The 19,466-nt window shown below is 43.3% G+C and overlaps 1 protein-coding gene across 25 annotated transcripts in view; it reads right to left on the bottom strand.

Moving 5' to 3' along the window:
* The window catches only part of ncor1 (nuclear receptor corepressor 1), a 376,647-nt gene that overhangs the window by 252,851 nt on the left and 104,330 nt on the right, over nucleotides 1-19,466 (bottom strand). For 20 of the 25 annotated variants that reach the window (XM_078224527.1, XM_078224531.1, XM_078224533.1 and 17 more), the window contains exons 4-5: nucleotides 15,240-15,429; nucleotides 3,777-3,956 (exon numbers count right to left, since the gene is read on the bottom strand). In XM_078224527.1, coding sequence (XP_078080653.1) covers nucleotides 3,777-3,956; nucleotides 15,240-15,429 — 370 coding nt within the window. The remainder of the gene's footprint in view (nucleotides 1-3,776; nucleotides 3,957-15,239; nucleotides 15,430-19,466) is intronic. The other 5 variants (XM_078224546.1, XM_078224545.1, XM_078224544.1 and 2 more) reach the window with 1 other exon arrangement.

The following is a 19,466-nucleotide window of genomic DNA, read 5'->3' as shown; positions in this document are numbered from 1 at the left end:
TCAGCACTGGAGGAATCACAGGCTCAAAAACCCCATCAAAACGCAACTCTGCAAATACGATCATTTGTGTAGAATGATTAATGCATCAAGCAGAGGTATATAATGAAAGACTGGTTATCTCCATCATGGATAATTCCAACAATCTACCTCCTCTACTTTCCACACTTCATCTCATCAAAGATTCTGCTGCCCACAGCATCAGGTCCTGCTCACCCACCGCTTACTATCATTGTTGACCTACAGTGGCTCCTAGCACTCAAAATTCACATACTTGTATTTATACCTCATGGTTACGGCCCCCCCTGTAACTATAATCTGTTCCAGCTGGAATTCCTACTTCTGATCACTATCCAGTGGCTCTTGGAGGAAGTGCTCATCTCAATGCCAGGTTCAAGTTCAATAAGTAGTCTCATAACACCAGGTTAAAGTCCAATAGGTATATTTGGTAGCACAAGCTTTCGGAGCACTGCCCCCTCATCAGGTCAAGCTCAGTGATAGTATCCCCAACAATTAATTTCTTACTGGACCTGAATGTCTAGTGTCACATGAAGAGTTACCACAAAAATAAACTAAGCAAATTACTGGAAGGCTGTGATACCTCGAGAACAGTAATTCAGAGAAAGAAGGTCAGAGGAGAGAAAACAGATGATCAAAAATGAAGGAAACATAACGAGATTTGGAAAGTGTGACAGTGTGAAAGGTGCTCCAGCATGCTAGGGTTCCAGGTAAAGGCAGCAGGGAGGATCTTTCGCAAAGGAAAAGCAGGCGTGGGGAGAGTACGAAAGAACAAAACATAAACGGTTCAAAGAAAATCAATCTTCAACATTTAGTCGGCTTTTGAGTCATCATCATCAACTAAGCTGATCTGCATTCCTCAACCCCTGAGCCCTGGGGACATTAGAAATCTCATCACAAACTGTCATCTGCTCACTTTGGAACCTCTGCCAAATAAAAACAAGGTCAAATTCTGCTTCACCAGAAATAAATCATTTAAATTCAATATTTCTGCTGCTAGAGATCACAGACCTGTGGTCAGGAAAGAACGGAGATAAGACAAATTTCAGAATTTATCTTTAATCATCTGGAACCATTAATGCAATCAACAGATTGGCATGGATCTAAGCTCCAGGTTGCCTGTTGTTACCAGACGCAAGATTCGCAGTTTCAGAATATAGGGCTAGCAATGCACAGTAGTTTTAAACTTCAGCATTCAAACTTTGCAGTTGATGCAGTTTAGAGAACAAATCACAAATGCCTTCACTGTTCGTGCAGCAGGATGCATTTTCCCTTTGCAGGAAGCAGGCTGAGAGACAATCCTTCAAACCCAACTCTCAGAAAATCACCAACCCACAAGCAGCCAAAAATGTTTGCTATAATTAGTAAGTGCATGAATGGCATCTGCAATAATGAGGCAACAAATCAAACAGATCTACGGAAGATGCAATGTTGGCTGTTTGGGGCAGCTGTCCTCCATACCCACCCATTGTAACATCTTGTCAAATAAGATCCACATGAAGTGAAAGATGCCAAAATTCCAAAGAGCAGCATCCCATCCCCACTGCAGAACCTCCCCAGATTTGGGTTATATCCTCTTCCGTTATGAATACATGAGAAAGACAACTTCTTGTTGAAGTTTAGGAAACTACATGAGACAATTCATCATATTTGTTGAGGAACCAAGGTGAATAGACAAGGTCCAGTACAAAACACATAACCAACGCTGGAACAAGGAGAAGAGACAGTATTTATGAGAATTAGTAATTGAAGCAGGACTATTGCTGGGTCTGTCGGTGCTACACTTGACATAATATCGCTGCGTTCATGAATATACAGATCAATAGTTTCAATCAGAGGGTTTCCAGGAAAGTCTGCTCCACAACCTTGTATCAACAAAAGCCAAAACCATGGCAACTTGCAGCATTAAATCTAAAAGTAATATAATAAAGTAATCCTTCAGTTGTTTTGATCAACCATCCAGCGATTACATTTCTGCAGGTTAATGGGCACCTGTAATGTCCTTTCCTCTGAACGTATTTTATAAAAAATGGATACAGGCTGTGGGAACTGCTTCAAAGGATAAACCAAGTATGGAAAGTGAACAAGTGAGAGACAAGCCTCAAGTGTCAGCCATGGCTCAGTTGGCAGTATATTCACCTTTGAGTCAGAAGGTTGTGGGTTCAAGTCTCATTTCAGGACCAGAGAAAAATCAAAGCTGACAAGGTACCACATAGTAGGTTGTTGCATAAGGTTAAATCTCACGGGATCCAGGGTGAGGTAGCCAAATGGATACAAAATTGGCTTGATGACAGAAGACAAAGGGTGGTTGTAGAGGGTTGTTTTTCAAACTGGAGGCCTGTGACCAGTGGTGTGCCTCAGGGATCAGTGCTGGATCCACTATTATTTGTCATTTATATTAATGATTTGGATGAGAATTTATGGGGCATGGTTAGCAAGTTTGCAGATGACAGCAGGATTGGTGGCATAGTGGACAGTGAAGAAGGTTATCTCGGATTGCAACGGGATCTTGATCAATTGGGCCAGTGGGCCGATGAACGGCAGATGGAGTTAAATTTAGATAAATGTGAGGTGATGCATTTTGGTAGGTCGAATTGGGGCAGGGCCTACTCAGTTAATGGTAGGGTGTTGGGGAGAGTTATAGAACAAAGATCTAGGGGTACAGGTTCATAGCTCCTTGAAAGTGGAGTCACAGGTGGACAGGGTGGTGAAGAAGGCATTGGGCATGCTTGGTTTCATTGGTCAGAACATTGAATACAGGAGTTGGGATGTCTTGTTGAAGTTGTATAAGGCATTGGTAATGCCACACTTGGAATACTGTGCACAGTCTGGTCACCCTATTATAGAAAGGATATTATTAAACTGGAAAGAGTGCAGAAAAGATTTATAAGGATGTTACCGGCACTTGATGGTTTAAGTTATAAGGAGAGGCCGGATAGACTGGGGCTTTTTTCTTGCTGCGTGGGAGGCTTAGGGATGATCTTATAGAGGTCTATAAAATAATGAGGGGGCGTAGATCAGCTAGATAGTCAATATTTTTTCCCAAAGGTAGGGGAGTCTAAAACTAGAGGGCATAGGTTTAAGGTGAGAGGGGAGAGATACAAAAGGGTCCAGATGGGCAATTGTTTTCACATGGAGGGTGGTGACTGTCTGGAACGAGCTGCCAGAGGCAGTAGTAGAGGCGGGTGCAATTTTGTCCTTCATAAAGCATTTAGACAGTTAAATGGGTAAGATGGGTATAGGGGGATATAGGCCAAATGCGGGCAATTGTGACTAGCTTAGTGGTAAAAACTTGGCGGCATGGACAAGTTGGGCCAAAGGGCCTGTTTCCATGCTGTAAACCTCGATGACTCTCTGACATTCTGGCACAGTGCTGAGGCAGCACATGCACTGGGGGGAGGCTAGCTTTCAGATGAGACCATAAATCCTCTCAAGTAGATTTTAAAGATCCCATATTTCTAAGAACAAGGGTGCTCTCTCTGGTCTCAAGGCCAATATTTACCTCTCGACTAACTTCACAACAACAGATTATTTGGTATTATCACATTGCTTTTGGTGGGAGCTTGCTGTGTATAAACTGGCTACTGCACTTCATTGGCTGTAAAGTGCTTTAAGATATTTGGTGGTGATGGAAGATGCTATGTAAATTCAAGTCTTTTTTTCTTTCATGTTCCCAACCATTGTTGAAGTGAATAGGAATGAAAGTATGCCTTCGCATTCACGCACGTAAAAACCCCTTACAGAAACTCCCAGTGCAGTACCTGTTTTTTCTTCAGTTTGAGGATCTGCTGCTCCACTTTGGCTATTTCACGGTCGACACGATCCATGCTCTGGATGAGCTCCTCTTTGGATAGTTTGGATGGAGATGAATCCTGTTCATCTCCAGCCTGCTGGTTGGTCGTTGGTGACGATGGAACATCAGCCTTCATTGAAAAAGCCTCCTTAAAAATAAAAATCAGAAATGGGAGAGGGGAGGGAGAAGGTGAGCAAGTTTCATACATTTTCTTTGCAGGAGGTCTAAGCAAGGTTGATTAACACACTTGTTATGGGAAGGAATTAAGCAGAATTAAACACAGCTAGTGATCTACAACAGTCAGAGCAACAAGAACCTCTGCTGTCCTCACTTTAATTTAATATTACTGGCCATGGCATAGTGAATAGTCATTGGAATGCATTAAAAACACAAGACATAGGGCAAATAACATACAAACATTTGCAGTAGGTAAAAACAGAATGGACAAGGATTCAAACCGCAAAGTTGATATTTGTAGGAAGAAAGGCAGAAGATTTCCCTCCAATATCCAGGAACTGGTGAAGAGAAATTATCATCTGATGGAATTCCAATGAAGTATTTTCAAATTATAATTTGCTATTACAGAACTGAAACAATAAATCACATTACCTCTATTCGCAAAAGGATCCTACAGTCAGAGGAATATTTTGCCAAGTTTCTTAAAGAATCAAAGCTAGTAAGCTTGTATGTTATTGTTTAGTCAGACTTAAAATTGTCTGGTGACTTTTCCACTGAAGTGGATGCAACAATCACTCGCGCTTAAAAAGCTCACTTTTTCTGCAAACTTTCCAGGGCAAAAGCTTGATAATGTTGGGGGAAAAAAACAGTTTTGATGGGAGCCAACTTGCTGGACATAGCTAAAGGTGGTGCATTCATTAAATGCTAGAATGATTTGACACTTAAGGCACAGATTATGACGATACGTCTATCAGATCCTTATCGTTAACTGTTTTTTATCAATACTTAGACAGATACCTCAAAACATACAGATGAAATGTTCTCACCCTTTTATTCTCCCTCCTGTCCTTTATCCAGAGTGCTACCACAGCGGGTAGTTGAGGCGAATTGCTTAGATGTATATAAAAAGCCAGATAAATGCAAAGAAGGAAGGAATGGAAGGATATGTTGACAGTGTGAGATGAAGTCGGGTGGGAGGAGGCTCATGCATGAACCTTGAGTCAAAAGTCCTGTTTCTGAGCTGTACATTCTATATAATTCCATGCAAAAGAGGTTTCTCCTGCTCCCTATCCAAAATCATTCACATTTAATATCATATCTTTGTCACCTTACTCTATAACTTAAACCACAAGTGGAACAAGAGATTTTATTATTTTTAATATCTTTGGGGATTATTGCGTTATTCAGTGGAGCAGACTTATGGGTCTTTGTGTGTCTGTGTAATGATATAATATAATTAAACTGAAGACAGATTGCAAGGTTTAGGACTTCAAAGAAGTGTATGAATTAAAGGCAAGCGTTTGAAGTAAGCACGACCAAATGAATTTGCCATAAGTAAACAACCAGTGGATAGAAATTTGCATTCGGAATAAGTATTTTGTCCGTTAAATTTCAAAGGGGCTTCACAACTTGGAAAAGATCATAAATAAGTAAGATATGGAGATGCCAGCGCTGGACTGGGGGAGACTCACTAAGAAGTCTCACAACACTCGGTTAAAGTCCAACAGGTTTATCTGGAATCACGAGCTTTCTGAGCACTGCTCCTTCCTCACCTGAAGGAGGATCAACTGCCTGGTTAATGCTGTATTGAAAAAGAAAAACCATTGGATGCAGCCCTTACAGTCAAGCCAGAAAAGTGTATCCACAGCAAAGTGTAAGTGAGGGCTAAGTTCTGTGATATACCTTTCCTGTAGCAACAGTGGGTTTGAGGAAATATCACTGCATTTTTAGAGTTAAAACATCTGTAAAGGATTGTTGCCTGGTGGCTGTTTACTTACGAGTCTGATCAAGTCAGGAGTCTTCTTGGAGGGATGTTTTGCAAGACTAATTTTAACTCTGTAAATGCAATCATGCGTGCTTAAGTTTTCTTTTCTTTTGTCAATAAATATTTTAATTTAATGTGTAAAATCCCCAAAGTGTTCCTGGAATTTGTGGCTTTTGAATTCAGTAAACTTCACTTCTCATCGTCACAACACGTGTGCCAAGTTTCCCTTTGGAATTTGGTTTGCGCGGCAATGAACACCTGCTGGATCATAACAACCTGTCCAATTCCATTATAATTTTAAATATCTCTCTCATACCACCTCAAAATCCTATTGTTCTCTTGAAAACAACTCCAATTTTCTTTTTCAGTCTTTGTAACTGTATAGTAGATGCATGGCAACATCACCACCTTTAAGTTTCTTTCCAAGTCACACATCATCCTGACTTGTAACTAGGTCATTATTCCTTCACTGTCACTGGGTCAAAATCCCAGAACTCCCTTCCTAACAGCATTGTGGGTGTTCCTACAACACATGGATTGCAGCACTTCATGGTGGCAGCTCACCAGTAACTACTCAAGGACAATTAACGAGGGGCAATGAATGCTGGTATAGCCAGCTGCATTCTACAAATTCTCTTTCCTCCCCCACCCCCTAACCGATGAGAATATCGCTGACAATTGGAAGTAGTTTGATAAGGAATGGCATCCATACTGCCTTGCCGGTCTCTCCAATAAATCAAAGTATAAGCACACACGCTGTTGAATCTAGCGGGCAAAAAATCTGAATCGTTTCGTCTATCCAAGTGAAGTAAGAACACGAGGATCCTGAGGTACTATTAAAAAGATTTGAACAGATATGCACACGTGTAGAAAATATCATAGACAGACACGATTTTTAACACCACTAATCAGAATTTTGATGAATCGATAGTCATATACCTCAACATTGAAAATAGCAAAAACATGCATATTTGGTACTCTCATCAATGAACTCACAAGAGACCATATAGTGTGCGGAGTAGACAGTGATGCTGTGCGCAAGCAGCTACTCTGCAAAAATAACCTGTTAGAATCCACCATTAGTATCTGCATGCTAAATGAGCAGTCTGAGAGGAGCACCAAGGAACTAAAGGATGGAACCGTAAGTTTTTCTGGTACAGAACATAAGACCATAAGACATAGGAGCAGAATTAGGCCACTCAGCCCATCGAGTCTGCACCACCATTCAATCATGGCTGATATTTTTCTCATCCCCATTCTCCTGCTTTTCCCCATAACCCCTGATTCCCTTATTAATCAAGAACCTATGTATCTCTGTCTTAAAGACACTCAATGACCTGGCCTCCACAGCCTTCTGCGGCAAAGAGTTCCACAAATTCACCACACACTGGCTGAAGAAATTCCTCCACATCTCTGTTTTAAAGGATCCTCCTAGCCTGAGGTTGTGCCCTCTGGTTCTAGTTTTTCCTACTAGTGGAAACATACTCTTCATGTCCACTCAATCCAAGCCTCACAGTATCTTGTCCAAATTACAGTGGTTAGCACCCACAAGAAAGAAGCGTGTGCTTACCATTTAATAAGAATTGCAATAACTGTGGCAAATGAAATCACTTTGAAAAGTGTTGCAGGTCAAAGCCACAGCAACTTGCCACTACCACAAGTCACGTTGCAGCTGGCTATTCCTCCAAGATTAGGAACATGAACAAAGTGAATCAGCTGGAATTGAGTCAAAACAACCAGAGCATCGAACCTCTCAAAATATTCTACTGCGAAAGTGTCGACTTTATCACAGGAAAAGGTAAAATATTCACGACGTTAAATATTGGTCACAGTTTTAAATCAAAATTGAAACCAGGGCAAAATGCAAAAAGTTAAAGTTTATTTATTAGTCACAAGTAAGCTAAGATTAACACTGCAATGAAGTTACTGTGAAAATCCCCGAGTTGCCACATTCCGGCACCTGTTCAGGTACACAGAGGGAGAATTTAGCATGGATGAGCCACCTGACCAGCACATTTTTCAGACTGTGGGAAGAAACCGGAGTACCCGGAGGAAACCCACGCAGACACGGGGAGAACGTGCAAACTCCACACCAACAGTGACCCAAGCCGGGAATCGAACCCAGGTCCCTGGCACTGAGAGGCAGCAGTGCTAACCACTGTGCTACACAATGCATTGTCAAAGCTGCTTCTGTGGGAAATCAAGCCCTATGCTGCACTAGATTCCACTAACAAAGTAAATCTCACTGCATATGATGGACAAACCATGCACACAGAAGGCATAGTCACCCTGTACTGCACACAGGCAAGTTCCAGTTCCATGAAGTCGGTCTGACATCAAATTGCTGCTGGATCTCTAGGACATCATTGCGCTGGGGCGAATCCACCTTGGATATACACACCTTCCAGCTACAAACCCCAGTGATTCTATAATACAAACACCTGTCTGACTATGATATGTTTATGAAGCTGCCCTTCATGTATCACATGAGGCTGGATGCCTCCAAGAGGCTATACCTCACCAATGCCGTCGCCAGGGCCTAATTACTAACCACTGAGCATGACAATCCAAGTGCTGTGGTCTCACAGAATTGAGGAACTCAAAAGCTGCCCTAAAAGCAAGCAGCTCCATGGCATCATCATCAAAGGGTGGCCCATGATGTCAAAAGAGCTTCTCCTTGAGCTCTGCACTTTTTACATGAGGAGTTAACTGTGCAAGATGATCTGATAGTGTGGCCAGAAATTCGTCAATCCAGCTCCCTGCAGAAATACTACACCTAGTAACTCTACCAAGGACATCCGGGGTGGAAGCAACAAAGTGTAGGGCAAAGGAAACCATGTACTGGCCCTCAGTGCACAGTGTCATAGAGAGGGAAGTGTCCAGATGTGCAACACGCTCAAACCTCATTAATTCAAAGAACCACCGCACCTCCATAAGATCTCAGAACTTCCACAGTCACTCACCTCAGCTTATATGTCTGAGTGGAATGGGAGACAACATCTGGTCCATGTTGGTTCATTCACAGGGTGGTATGAAGTTGATTACTTGCCCAATGTGAAGAGCACCACAGTGAGTGGAAAGCTGAAGAGACACTTTGCTACACATAGCATTCCACAACGTCTAATAAGAACATAAGAAATAGGAGCAGGAGTAGGCCATCTAGCCCCTCGAGCCTGCCCCGCCATTCAATAAGATCATGGCTGATCTGACGTGGATCAGTACCACTTACCCGCCTGATCCCCATAACCCTTAATTCCCTTACCGATCAGGAATCCATCCATCCGCGCTTTAAACATATTCAGCGAGGTAGCCTCCACCACCTCAGTGGGCAGAGAATTCCAGAGATTCACCACCCTCTGGGAGAAGAAGTTCCTCCTCAACTCTGTCTTAAACCGACCCCCCTTTATTTTGAGGCTGTGTCCTCTAGTTTTAACTTCCTTACTAAGTGGAAAGAATCTCTCCGCCTCCACCCTATCCAGCCCCCGCATTATCTTATAAGTCTCCACAAGATCCCCCCTCATCCTTCTAAACTCCAACGAGTACAAACCCAATCTCCTAATGACGAGCAATGTCCAAAGCGCGTCTCCAGGAAGTTCAAGGACTTTACATACATATGACTGTGAACATAAATTTTGAGCAGCCCTCTGCACCCACAATTGAATGGTTTGGTGGAGCATGCAGTACATTTAGCAAAGCATCTCCTCGGAAAATGCCTCCGTGACAACACGGACATCCACACCACGCTACTTAGTCTACATAATCTGCCAAGAGAGGGCCTGCTCTCACCAGAACAGAGAAGGTTCTCCAGACACACCAGAACCATGATCCCTGTCACCAAGACCTTGATGCAACTTGAAGTGGAAATGAATGTGAGGGAGCTCCTCGTGAAACAGCGACAAAGAGGCAAAGGATACCGTGATCGTAACGTCCACAGACACTGCATTCTGGAGATGGTCCAGTCACTCAGAGTGCAAACTCCACATGGCTATGAGAAACTGGCAGTGCCCCACAGCCAAACAGTTCCACAGTCACCTCAGATGGTGCCCTGTCAGGAACCGACGTCGTCTGTTACAGATACCGAAACCGGTATCGCCAACTGCCACACTGAGTGCACAATCTGCATCTCCTGCACCGGTGGAGATGGGGCACCCTCTCCTTTGCACAGTAAGATTTAATAACACCACCATAATTATATCCAATAATGCTACTCAATTTGTAAAACAAATAATGTAAAATCATTATACATCCGGAATTAATTGGTTTACTGATTGTTAAAATCCTTCTTCAATAAGCTGCATGTGATGCAATAAAGTTTCTTTTGCTATAGTGACATTGCAATGGTTTAACTTACATTGGAGAGACAAGAGTATGGGTGATCATTTTACATATTTAGGAAAGATGGGCAAAAATGAAAAGGATATGGTTCTGCTGGTAATAGGGATAGGATCGGTACGCGAGTAAGCGAGGAACTCAGATCGGAAGAACAAATGTGGAATCTGTTTGGGTGGAGCTCGGAGACATCAAGGGGCAGCAAACATTGGTAGCAGTTGTTCATAGACCAACAGTAACGATAGTGTGGAACATGGTATTAATCAGGAGGTTAGAGAAGCACGTAGCATGGGTAATACAGCAATCATGGGTAACTTCAATCTGCATAGAGACTAGGTAAATCGAATGAGCACTAATGCAATGGAGAATGAGTTTCTGGAGTGTGTTAGGAATGGTTTTCGAAAGCAGTATGTTGAGGGACTGGCTAGATCTAGTATTATGTAACTGTAGATTATGTTGCAGCTGTATAAGGTGCTGGTGAGGCCACGCCTGGAGTACTGTGTACAGTTTTGGTCTCCTTATTTGAGAAAGGATATACTGGCATTGGAGGGGGTGCAGAGGAGATTCATTAGGTTGATTCCGGAGTTGACAGGATTGGCTCATGAGGAAAGATGGAGTAGACTGGGGCTATACTCATTGGAATTCAGAAGAATGAGGGGAGATCTTATAGAAACATATAAGATTATGAAGGGAATAGATAAGATAGAAGCAGGGAAGTTGTTTCCACTAGCGGGTGAAACTAGAACTAGGAGGCATAGCCTCAAAATAAGGGGAAACAGATTTAGGACTGAGTTGAGGAGGAACTTCTTCACACAAAGGGTTGTGAATCTGTGGAATTCCCTGCCCAGTGAAGCAGTTGAGGCTACCTCATTGAATGTTTTTAAGGCAAGGATAGATAAATTTTTGAATGGTGAAGGAATTAAGGGTTATGGTGAGCGGGCGGGTAAGTGGAGCTGAGTCCACAAAAAGATCAGCCATGACCTTATTGAATGGCGGAGCAGGCTTGAGAGGCCAGATGGCCTACTCCTGCTCCTAGTTCTTATGTTATGTAACGAGAAAGGGCTAATAGATAATCTTGTCATAAAAGAACACAGAAACTAGAAGCAGGAGTAGGCCATCCAGCCCTACGAGCCTGCTCCACCATTCATTTTGATCATGGCTGATCATCAAATTAAATACCCCGATTCCCCCTTCCCTCATAACCCTTGATCTCTTTAGCCCCAAGAGCTATAGCTAATTTCTTCTTCAAATCACACAACGTATTGACCTCAATTACATTCTGTGGGAGTGAATTCCACACATTCACCATCCTCTGGGTGAAGAACTTTCTCCTTACCTCAGTTCTAAAAGGTTTATCCTCAAACTATGACCCCTAGTTCTGGACACCCCCACCATTGGGAACATTCTTTCTACCCTGTTAGAATTTTATAAGTTTCTATGGGATCCCTTCTCACTCTTCTAAACTCCAGTAATATAATCCGAACTGACTTATTCTCCTCTCATATGAGAGACCTGCCATCCCAGGAATCAGCCTGGTAAACCTTTGCTGTACTCCCTCTATAGCAAGGGTACTACCTTCATAGCAATCTTTAGGGAGAAGTGATAATATTATAGAATTTTACATGATGTTTGAAGGTGAGGCAGTTCAGACTGAAGCCGGGGCATTAAATTTTAACAAAGGAAATTATGAAGGTATGAGGGGCAAATTGGCCAGGTTGCAATAAAGGTATGACATTACACAGGCAATAGATTTCAGAGATATTGATAGATTAACTAAATGGCCAAAATTGCAGCAAATTGATTTTAATTTTGGTAAATGTGAGATCATCCATTTTGGACCGCAGCAGATAAACGGTAGCAAGCTAAGCACAGTGGGGTCTAGGTACATAGATTAAAATCTCATTAGTAGGCACAGTAAATGATCAAAAAGGCTAACATAATGCTGTCCCTTTTATCTAGAGGGCGAGAATACAAGGGGACAGAGGTTATGCTTAAACTATGCACACCTTAGAAAATATATATTGGTCTTGGAGAAAGTGCTGCGTAAGTTTACCAGAGCGATACCTGGACTTCAAAGCTAAACTATGAGCAACAATTATACAAACTTGAGTTGTATTCTGTGAATTTAGTAGGTTAAGGGGTGATTTGATCAAAGTTTCAAGATGTTCTCACCCACTGCTCATGTTTTACCTCCATCCTTTCCCCAAAATATAACTCAAGACTCTTCAAACTGGCGCCATCTTTCTTCCTATTGATATCTAACAGTATTCTCTTGCAATCAGCAATTAGTTCCCAGTCCTCGCCCAAATACAAATCTTTGTTTCTGAAAAGAAAATATCAATGTACTTCAGGAATTCAAGTATTGTTACCTGCTGTTTAAACTAAGGCTCATGGGATATAAGGAGAGGTGGCTAGATGGGTAGATAACTGGCTTGGCCACAGGAGACAGAGGGTAGTGGTGGAAGGGTCTTTTTCCGGCTGGAGGTCTGTGACCAGTGGTGTTCCGCAGGGCTCTGTACTGGGACCTCTGCTATTTGTGATATATATAAATGATTTGGAAGAAGGTGTAACTGGTGTTATCAGCAAGTTTGCGGATGACACGAAGATGGCTGGACTTGCGGATAGCGATGAACATTGTCGGACAATACAGCAGGATATAGATAGGCTGGAAAATTGGGCGGAGAAATGGCAGATGGAATTTAATCCAGATAAATGCGAAGTGATGCATTTTGGAAGAACTAATGTAGGGGGGGAGTTATACAATAAATGGCAGAGCCATCAAGAGTATAGAAACACAGAGGGACCTAGGTGTGCAAGTCCACAAATCCTTGAAGGTGGCAGCACAGGTGGAGAAGGTGGTGAAGAAGGCATATGGTATGCTTGCCTTTATAGGACGGGGTATAGAGTATAAAAGCTGGAGTCTGATGTTGCAGCTGTATAGAACGCTGGTTAAGCCACATTTGGAGTACTACGTCCAGTTCTGGTCGCCGCACAACGTATTGACCTCACTTTGGGCAGCACGGTAGCACAGTGGTTAGCACTGCTGCTTCACAGCTCCAGGGTCCCGGGTTCGATTCCCGACTCGGGTCACTGTCTGTGTGGAGTTTGCACATTCTCCTCGTGTCTGCGTGGGTTTACTCAGGGTGCTCCGGTTTCCTCCCACAGTCCAAAGATGTGCGGGTTAGGTTGATTGGCCAGGTTAAAAAAAAAAATTGCCCCTTAGAGTCCTAGGATGCGTAGGTTAGAGGGATTAGTGGGTAAATATGTGGGGGTAGGGCCTGGGTGGGATTGTGGTCGGTGCAGACTCGATGGGCCGAATGGCCTCCTTCTGCACTGTAGGGTTTCTATGATTCACGACCAGAAGGACGTGGAGGCTTTAGAAAGAGTGCAGAGAAGGTTTACCAGGATGTTGCCTGGTGTGGAGGGTCTTAGCTATGAGGAGAGATTGGGTAAACTGGGGTTGTTCTCCCTGGAAAGACGGAGAATACACCTAATAGAGGTGTACAAAATTATGAAGGGTATAGATAGGGTGAACAGTGGGAAGCTTTTTCCCAGGTCGGAGGTGACAATCACGAGGGGTCACAGGCTCAAGGTGAGAGGGGCGAGGTATAACTCAGATATCAGAGGGACGTTTTTTTACACAGAGAGTGGTGGGGGCCTGGAATGCACTGCCAAGTAGGGTGGTGGAGGCAGACACGCTGACATCGTTTAAGACTTACCTGGATAGTCACATGAGCAGTCTGGGAATGGAGGGATACAAACGAATGGTCTAGTTGGACCAATGAGCGGCACAGGCTTGGAGGGCCGAAGGGCCTGTTTCCTGTGCTGTACTGTTCTTTGTTCTCTTACATGCATTGCTGCGATGCTTCCATTGGGACTGGCATGGCAGGTATTCCAATGGTAAAACACAACTTCAGGAATATAATAGGGAGAAACAGCTGCTGGGAAGAAATTCCATGGCGGGTACCCATTGGGATGTAATGATCTCAGAGACACTGTCTCGGATTGCAATGAGAGGAACTGCAAGGCTGCCACTCAATTCTCTTGGAAACATATTTTACATGTCTGTGCATTGGTGATTTCCCTGCTTCTTCTGTAAACATATTTTCCTCCTTCCATCATTTCCATCTCTAAAACCTTCCCCTGTTCATTATTACTTTAAGCCACAATTGTTTAGTTTCTTTAAAACAAAATGTTCTATATCATTGGCAGCCTTCAGCAGCAGTCGCAATGCAAAGTCAAATATTTCTTTCACCAAGCAGCCAGTCACTTCATGAAATGTAAAATATATCCCCATCTGCAAAGGCCCACAACTATTTTACAGAGAAGTTTCCCTGGAAAACACAGGAGTAAATCATTCAGCCCCAAGAGCCTATTCCATCGTTCAATTGGATCATAACTGATCCACAAATATCACCATTTACTTGCTTTGATTCTGCAAATCCTTAATACTTTTGCCTAATGAAAATTATGTTGTGAAAATAACATTTTCAATTACCATTTCTCCCACCCCATCTCAATAACTTTTCGGAGAAATTCCAGATTTTCACTACCCTTTGTGTAAAGAAGCGTTTCTTGATGATATGAATACTGTCCAGACCTGACGTCCTAAACAGTTTGGCTGTTTGTTCCCTTTTCTTCTCAACAGGAGAAATAGTTTCGCTCTACCCTATCAAAATCTTTACTTATCTTAATCACCTCAATTACATCACATAATTCCAAGCAACAATGCTGAAATCAGTTCCAGGTTTCAGATTTGGTCTCTTGGCATCAGAAGTTATGTTTTATTAAAGGATAGACCATTTGCAACCGCTCCAAATGCACTGAATTCAGACAATCTCTCAGTTATTTTCACTCAGCTTGTTAAAAAAAATGCGAGAAATATAAACCCTAAATGTTAAAATGATCAGCCAAAGATAAAGATTTGAAGCTTTGAGTGGAGGCCTGAACATTCTGATCAAGAGTCTACACTTTTCAGGTCCTAACTGACAATCTGCCAGTCACTGTGCATTTCTAATATCTTCTAATTTCTTTCATTCAGAGTTGTATATGTGTCAGGCCTAAGCTAGAAGAATTTATTTTCCTAAATATGGTACAACTCTTTGTGGTTTTTGAATGAATATACCATCAGTGCTGCCTACTCTAACAACCAGCACTTACCTTTTTCACCTCTGTGGGTGCTCGAAGCCCCTCTGGTACAGGGTGCGCTAAGGGCAGTACTGTAGGACGCTGAAAGTGGGGATCAGGTACCTGTTCAAGACGAGGACGTTTGGATTCCAGTGAATCATGATCGGGCTGTCCAGCCACGCTATGGTATGACTGCTCATAGCCGCTCCTCCTTTCTTGAGGCCTGAAAAACAATTTGTTTTCCCAAATGAATTTGTCTCATCATTCTCTCTCCAGCTGAAAGAACTCTTAGGTTCACCTGAGTGGACAAACCAGTGAATCAGAAATTGTGCACAAAATCTATATAACTGAGGGCTCTCAGTCAAAGACCACACATTTGAAGCAAGGTACTGAAGTTACAAGCCAAGTAACAACAGGAAAGAGTGAATTCAATGCCTAATGGTAGAGGAAGGATAAAAAAGCCAAGAGAAGGCACCTTTAAGAAAATCTGCAAATTAAGGAAGATGAATTGACATGAATATAAACAGGTTTGGATAAGCAAGAAGGAGGCAAGAGTTAACAACAGGAATATAAGTTACATAATCAGCCTACCCTAGATTACATGTTGAAGTTCTAACGTGTTGCTTGGATTCACAACCCGGTGAAGCTGAGTTAATTAGCGTATTGCGCTAACACTGCGTCACGCTGACAATCAGCACAGTTAAGCTCTCACTTAAAACCATGTGACTTTTCTGCCAGGTCCTGTGTGACATAAATTGCAGCACTCTCAATCCAGGGAATTGGAAGTGTCAGGGCTAACAATGGTTGGTGCAGAAAGTGGTGCAATAGGAGTGCATTGCTGGGGTTGAAGCACATCATTCTGTATCTAGCTGTGTTAAATCTGACCTCAGAACGCTAGCTACTGGAAAAGGAAATGGTCCCATTTCCAGCATTAACTTGCTTTACCGTGCTCCTAACTCACTATCATAGAGTCAGAGTTATACAGCACTGAAAGAGGCCTCTCGACCCACCATGTCCACGCTGGCCATCAAGCACCTATCTATTCTAATCCCATTTTCCAGCACTTGGCCCATAGCCTTGTATACTATGGCCTTTCAAGTGCTGATCTAAAGCTTCTTAAATGTTGTGAAGGTTCCTGCCTCTACCACCCTTTCAGGCAGGAACCCTCACCCGCCCATATTCCCACCACCCGCTGAGTGAAAAAGTTTTTACTTAATCTCTTGATCCTTATTTTAATAATTCTCCTCATAATTATATACACCTCGATCAGGTCCCCCCTCAGACCTCTATGAGAAGGATGGTCTACACCTTAATCAGAAGGGGACCAATATCCTGGGGGGTAAATTTGCTAAGGCCATGCAGGGAGGTTTAAACTGATTCGGGGGGGGGGGGAGGGATCCTGAGTAGTGGGGCTGAAAGTGAGGGATGCATGGATGGGGACTGCAATGCACGGCATTGCAGAGGTGGGGTGGAGCAGGGTTTGAAATGTGTATACTTCAATGCCAGGAGTATTCGCAATAAAGTGGGTGAACTTGCAGCGTGGATCAGTACCTGGGACTTCGATGTTGTGGCTATTTCAGAGACATGGATAGAGCAGGGGCAGGAATGGATGCTGCAGGTCCCGGGGTTCAAATGTTTTAGTCGAAGTAGGGAAGGAGGTAGAAGAGGGGGAGGGGTAGCATTATTGGTCAGAGATTGTATCACAGTGTCAGAGAGGAGGTTTGATGAGGACTTATCTGTTGAGGTAGTATGGGCGGAGATTAGAAATAGGAGAGGAGAGGTCACCCTGTTGGGAGTCTTTTATAGACCTCCTAAAAGTTCTAGAGAGGTTGAGGAAAGGATTGCGGAGTCAATCCTGCTTAGGAGTGAAAGTAATAGGGCAATTGTTATGGGGGATTTTAACTTGACTAATATTGACTGGAATTGTTATAGCTCTAGCTCGTTAGAGGGGTCAGTTTTTGTTCAAAGCGTGCAGGAAGGTTTTTTGACTCAGTATGTAGACAGGCCAACTAGAGGTGAGGCTATATTGGATCTGGTGCTGGGAAATGAGCCAGACCAGGTGCTAGACTTGGAAGTTGGTGTGCATTTTGGTGATAGTGACCACAATTCGGTTACGTTCACCTTAGTGATGGAAAGGGATAGGCATGAACCTCGGGCCAGTGGTTTTAGCTGGGGGAAGGGTAATTATGAGGCTATTAGGAGAGAATTAGGAAACATAGGTTGGACTAGGAGATTACAGGGACTGGGAACGTCCGACATGTGGAGTTTTTTCAAGGAGCAGCTACTGCGAGTCTGTGATAGGTATGTCCCTGTCAGGCAAGGAGGAATTGGTAGGGCTAGGGAACCGTGGTGCACCAAAAAAGTTTCTTTGTTGGTTAAAAAGAAAAAGGAGGCTTATGTTCGGATGAGACATGAGCACTCGGGTAGTGCACTAGAAAGCTTTAGATTGGCTAAGAGGGAGTTGAAGAGCGAGCTTAGAAGGGCTAAAAGGGGACATGAGAAGACTTTGGCGGATAGGGTTAAAGAGAATCCTAAGGCGTTCTATAGGTATGTCAAGAACAGAAGGTTGGTTAGGGCAAGTTTAGGGCCAGTTATAGATGGCAGAGGGAAGTTATGTGTGGAACCGGAGGAGATTGGTGAAGCATTGAACCAATATTTCTCTTCGGTGTTCACGCAAGGGGACATGAATATAGCTGAGGAGGACACTGGGTTGCAAGGGAGTAGAATAGACAGTATTACAGTTGATAAGGAGGATGTGCAGGATATTCTGGAGGGTCTGAAAATAGATAAATCCCCTGGTCCGGATGGGATTTATCCAAGGATTCTCTGGGAGGCAAGAGAAGTGATTGCAGAGCCTCTGGCTCTGATCTTCAGGTCGTCGTTGGCCTCTGGTATAGTACCAGAAGATTGGAGGTTAGCGAATGTTGTCCCATTGTTTAAGAAGGGGAACAGAGACTTCCCCGGGAATTATAGACCGGTGAGTCTCACTTCTGTTGTCGGCAAGATGTTGGAAAGAATTATAAGGGATAGGATTTATAGTTATTTGGAGAGTAATGAATTGATAGGTGATAGTCAGCATGGTTTTGTGGCAGGTAGGTCGTGCCTTACTAACCTTATTGAGTTTTTTGAGAAAGTGACCAAGGAGGTGGATGGGGGCAAGGCAGTGGACGTGGTATATATGGATTTTAGTAAGGCGTTTGATAAGGTTCACCATGGTAGGCTTCTGCAGAAAATGCAGATGTATGGGATTGGGGGTGATCTAGGAAATTGGATCAGGAATTGGCTAGCGGATAGGAAACAGAGGGTGGTGGTTGATAGTAAATATTCATCATGGAGTGCGGTTACAAGTGGTGTACCTCAGGGATCTGTTTTGGGGCCACTGCTGTTTGTAATATTTATTAATGATCTGGATGAGGGTATAGTTGGGTGGATTAGCAAATTTGCTGATGACACCAAAGTCGGTGGTGTGGTAGACAGTGAGGAAGGGTGTCGTAGTTTGCAGGAAGACTTAGACAGGTTGCAAAGTTGGGCCGAGAGGTGGCGGATGGAGTTTAATGCGGAGAAGTGTGAGGTAATTCACTTTGGTAGGAATAACAGATGTGTTGAGTATAGGGCTAACGGGAGGACTTTGAATAGTGTGGAGGAGCAGAGGGATCTAGGTGTATGTGTGCATAGATCCCTGAAAGTTGGGAATCAAGTAGATAAGGTTGTTAAGAAGGCATATGGTGTCTTGGCGTTTATTGGTAGGGGGATTGAATTTAGGAGTCGTAGCGTTATGTTGCAACTGTACACAACTCTGGTGCGGCCGCACTTGGAGTACTGTGTGCAGTTCTGGTCCCCACATTACAGGAAGGATGTGGAGGCTTTGGAGAGGGTGCAGAGGAGGTTTACCAGGATGTTGCCTGGTATGGAGGGGAGATCCTATGAGGAGAGGCTGAGGGATTTGGGATTGTTTTCGCTGGAAAGGCGGCGGCTAAGAGGGGATCTTATTGAAACATATAAGATGATTAGAGGTTTAGATAGGGTGGATAGTGATAGCCTTTTTCCTCTGATGGAGAAATCCAGCACGAGGGGGCATGGCTTTAAATTGAGGGGGGGTAGTTATAGAACCGATGTCAGGGGTAGGTTCTTTACCCAGAGGGTGGTGAGGGATTGGAATGCCCTGCCAGCATCAGTAGTAAATGCGCCTAGTTTGGGGGCGTTTAAGAGATCCGTAGATAGGTTCATGGACGAAAAGAAATTGGTTTAGGTTGGAGGGTC

The sequence above is a fragment of the Mustelus asterias genome, chromosome 12, assembly GCF_964213995.1.
Source record: "Mustelus asterias chromosome 12, sMusAst1.hap1.1, whole genome shotgun sequence".
NCBI classification, from domain to species: domain Eukaryota; kingdom Metazoa; phylum Chordata; class Chondrichthyes; order Carcharhiniformes; family Triakidae; genus Mustelus; species Mustelus asterias.
Note: the sequence above shows the minus strand (reverse complement) of the source record. Positions and strands in the feature narration are given on the sequence as shown.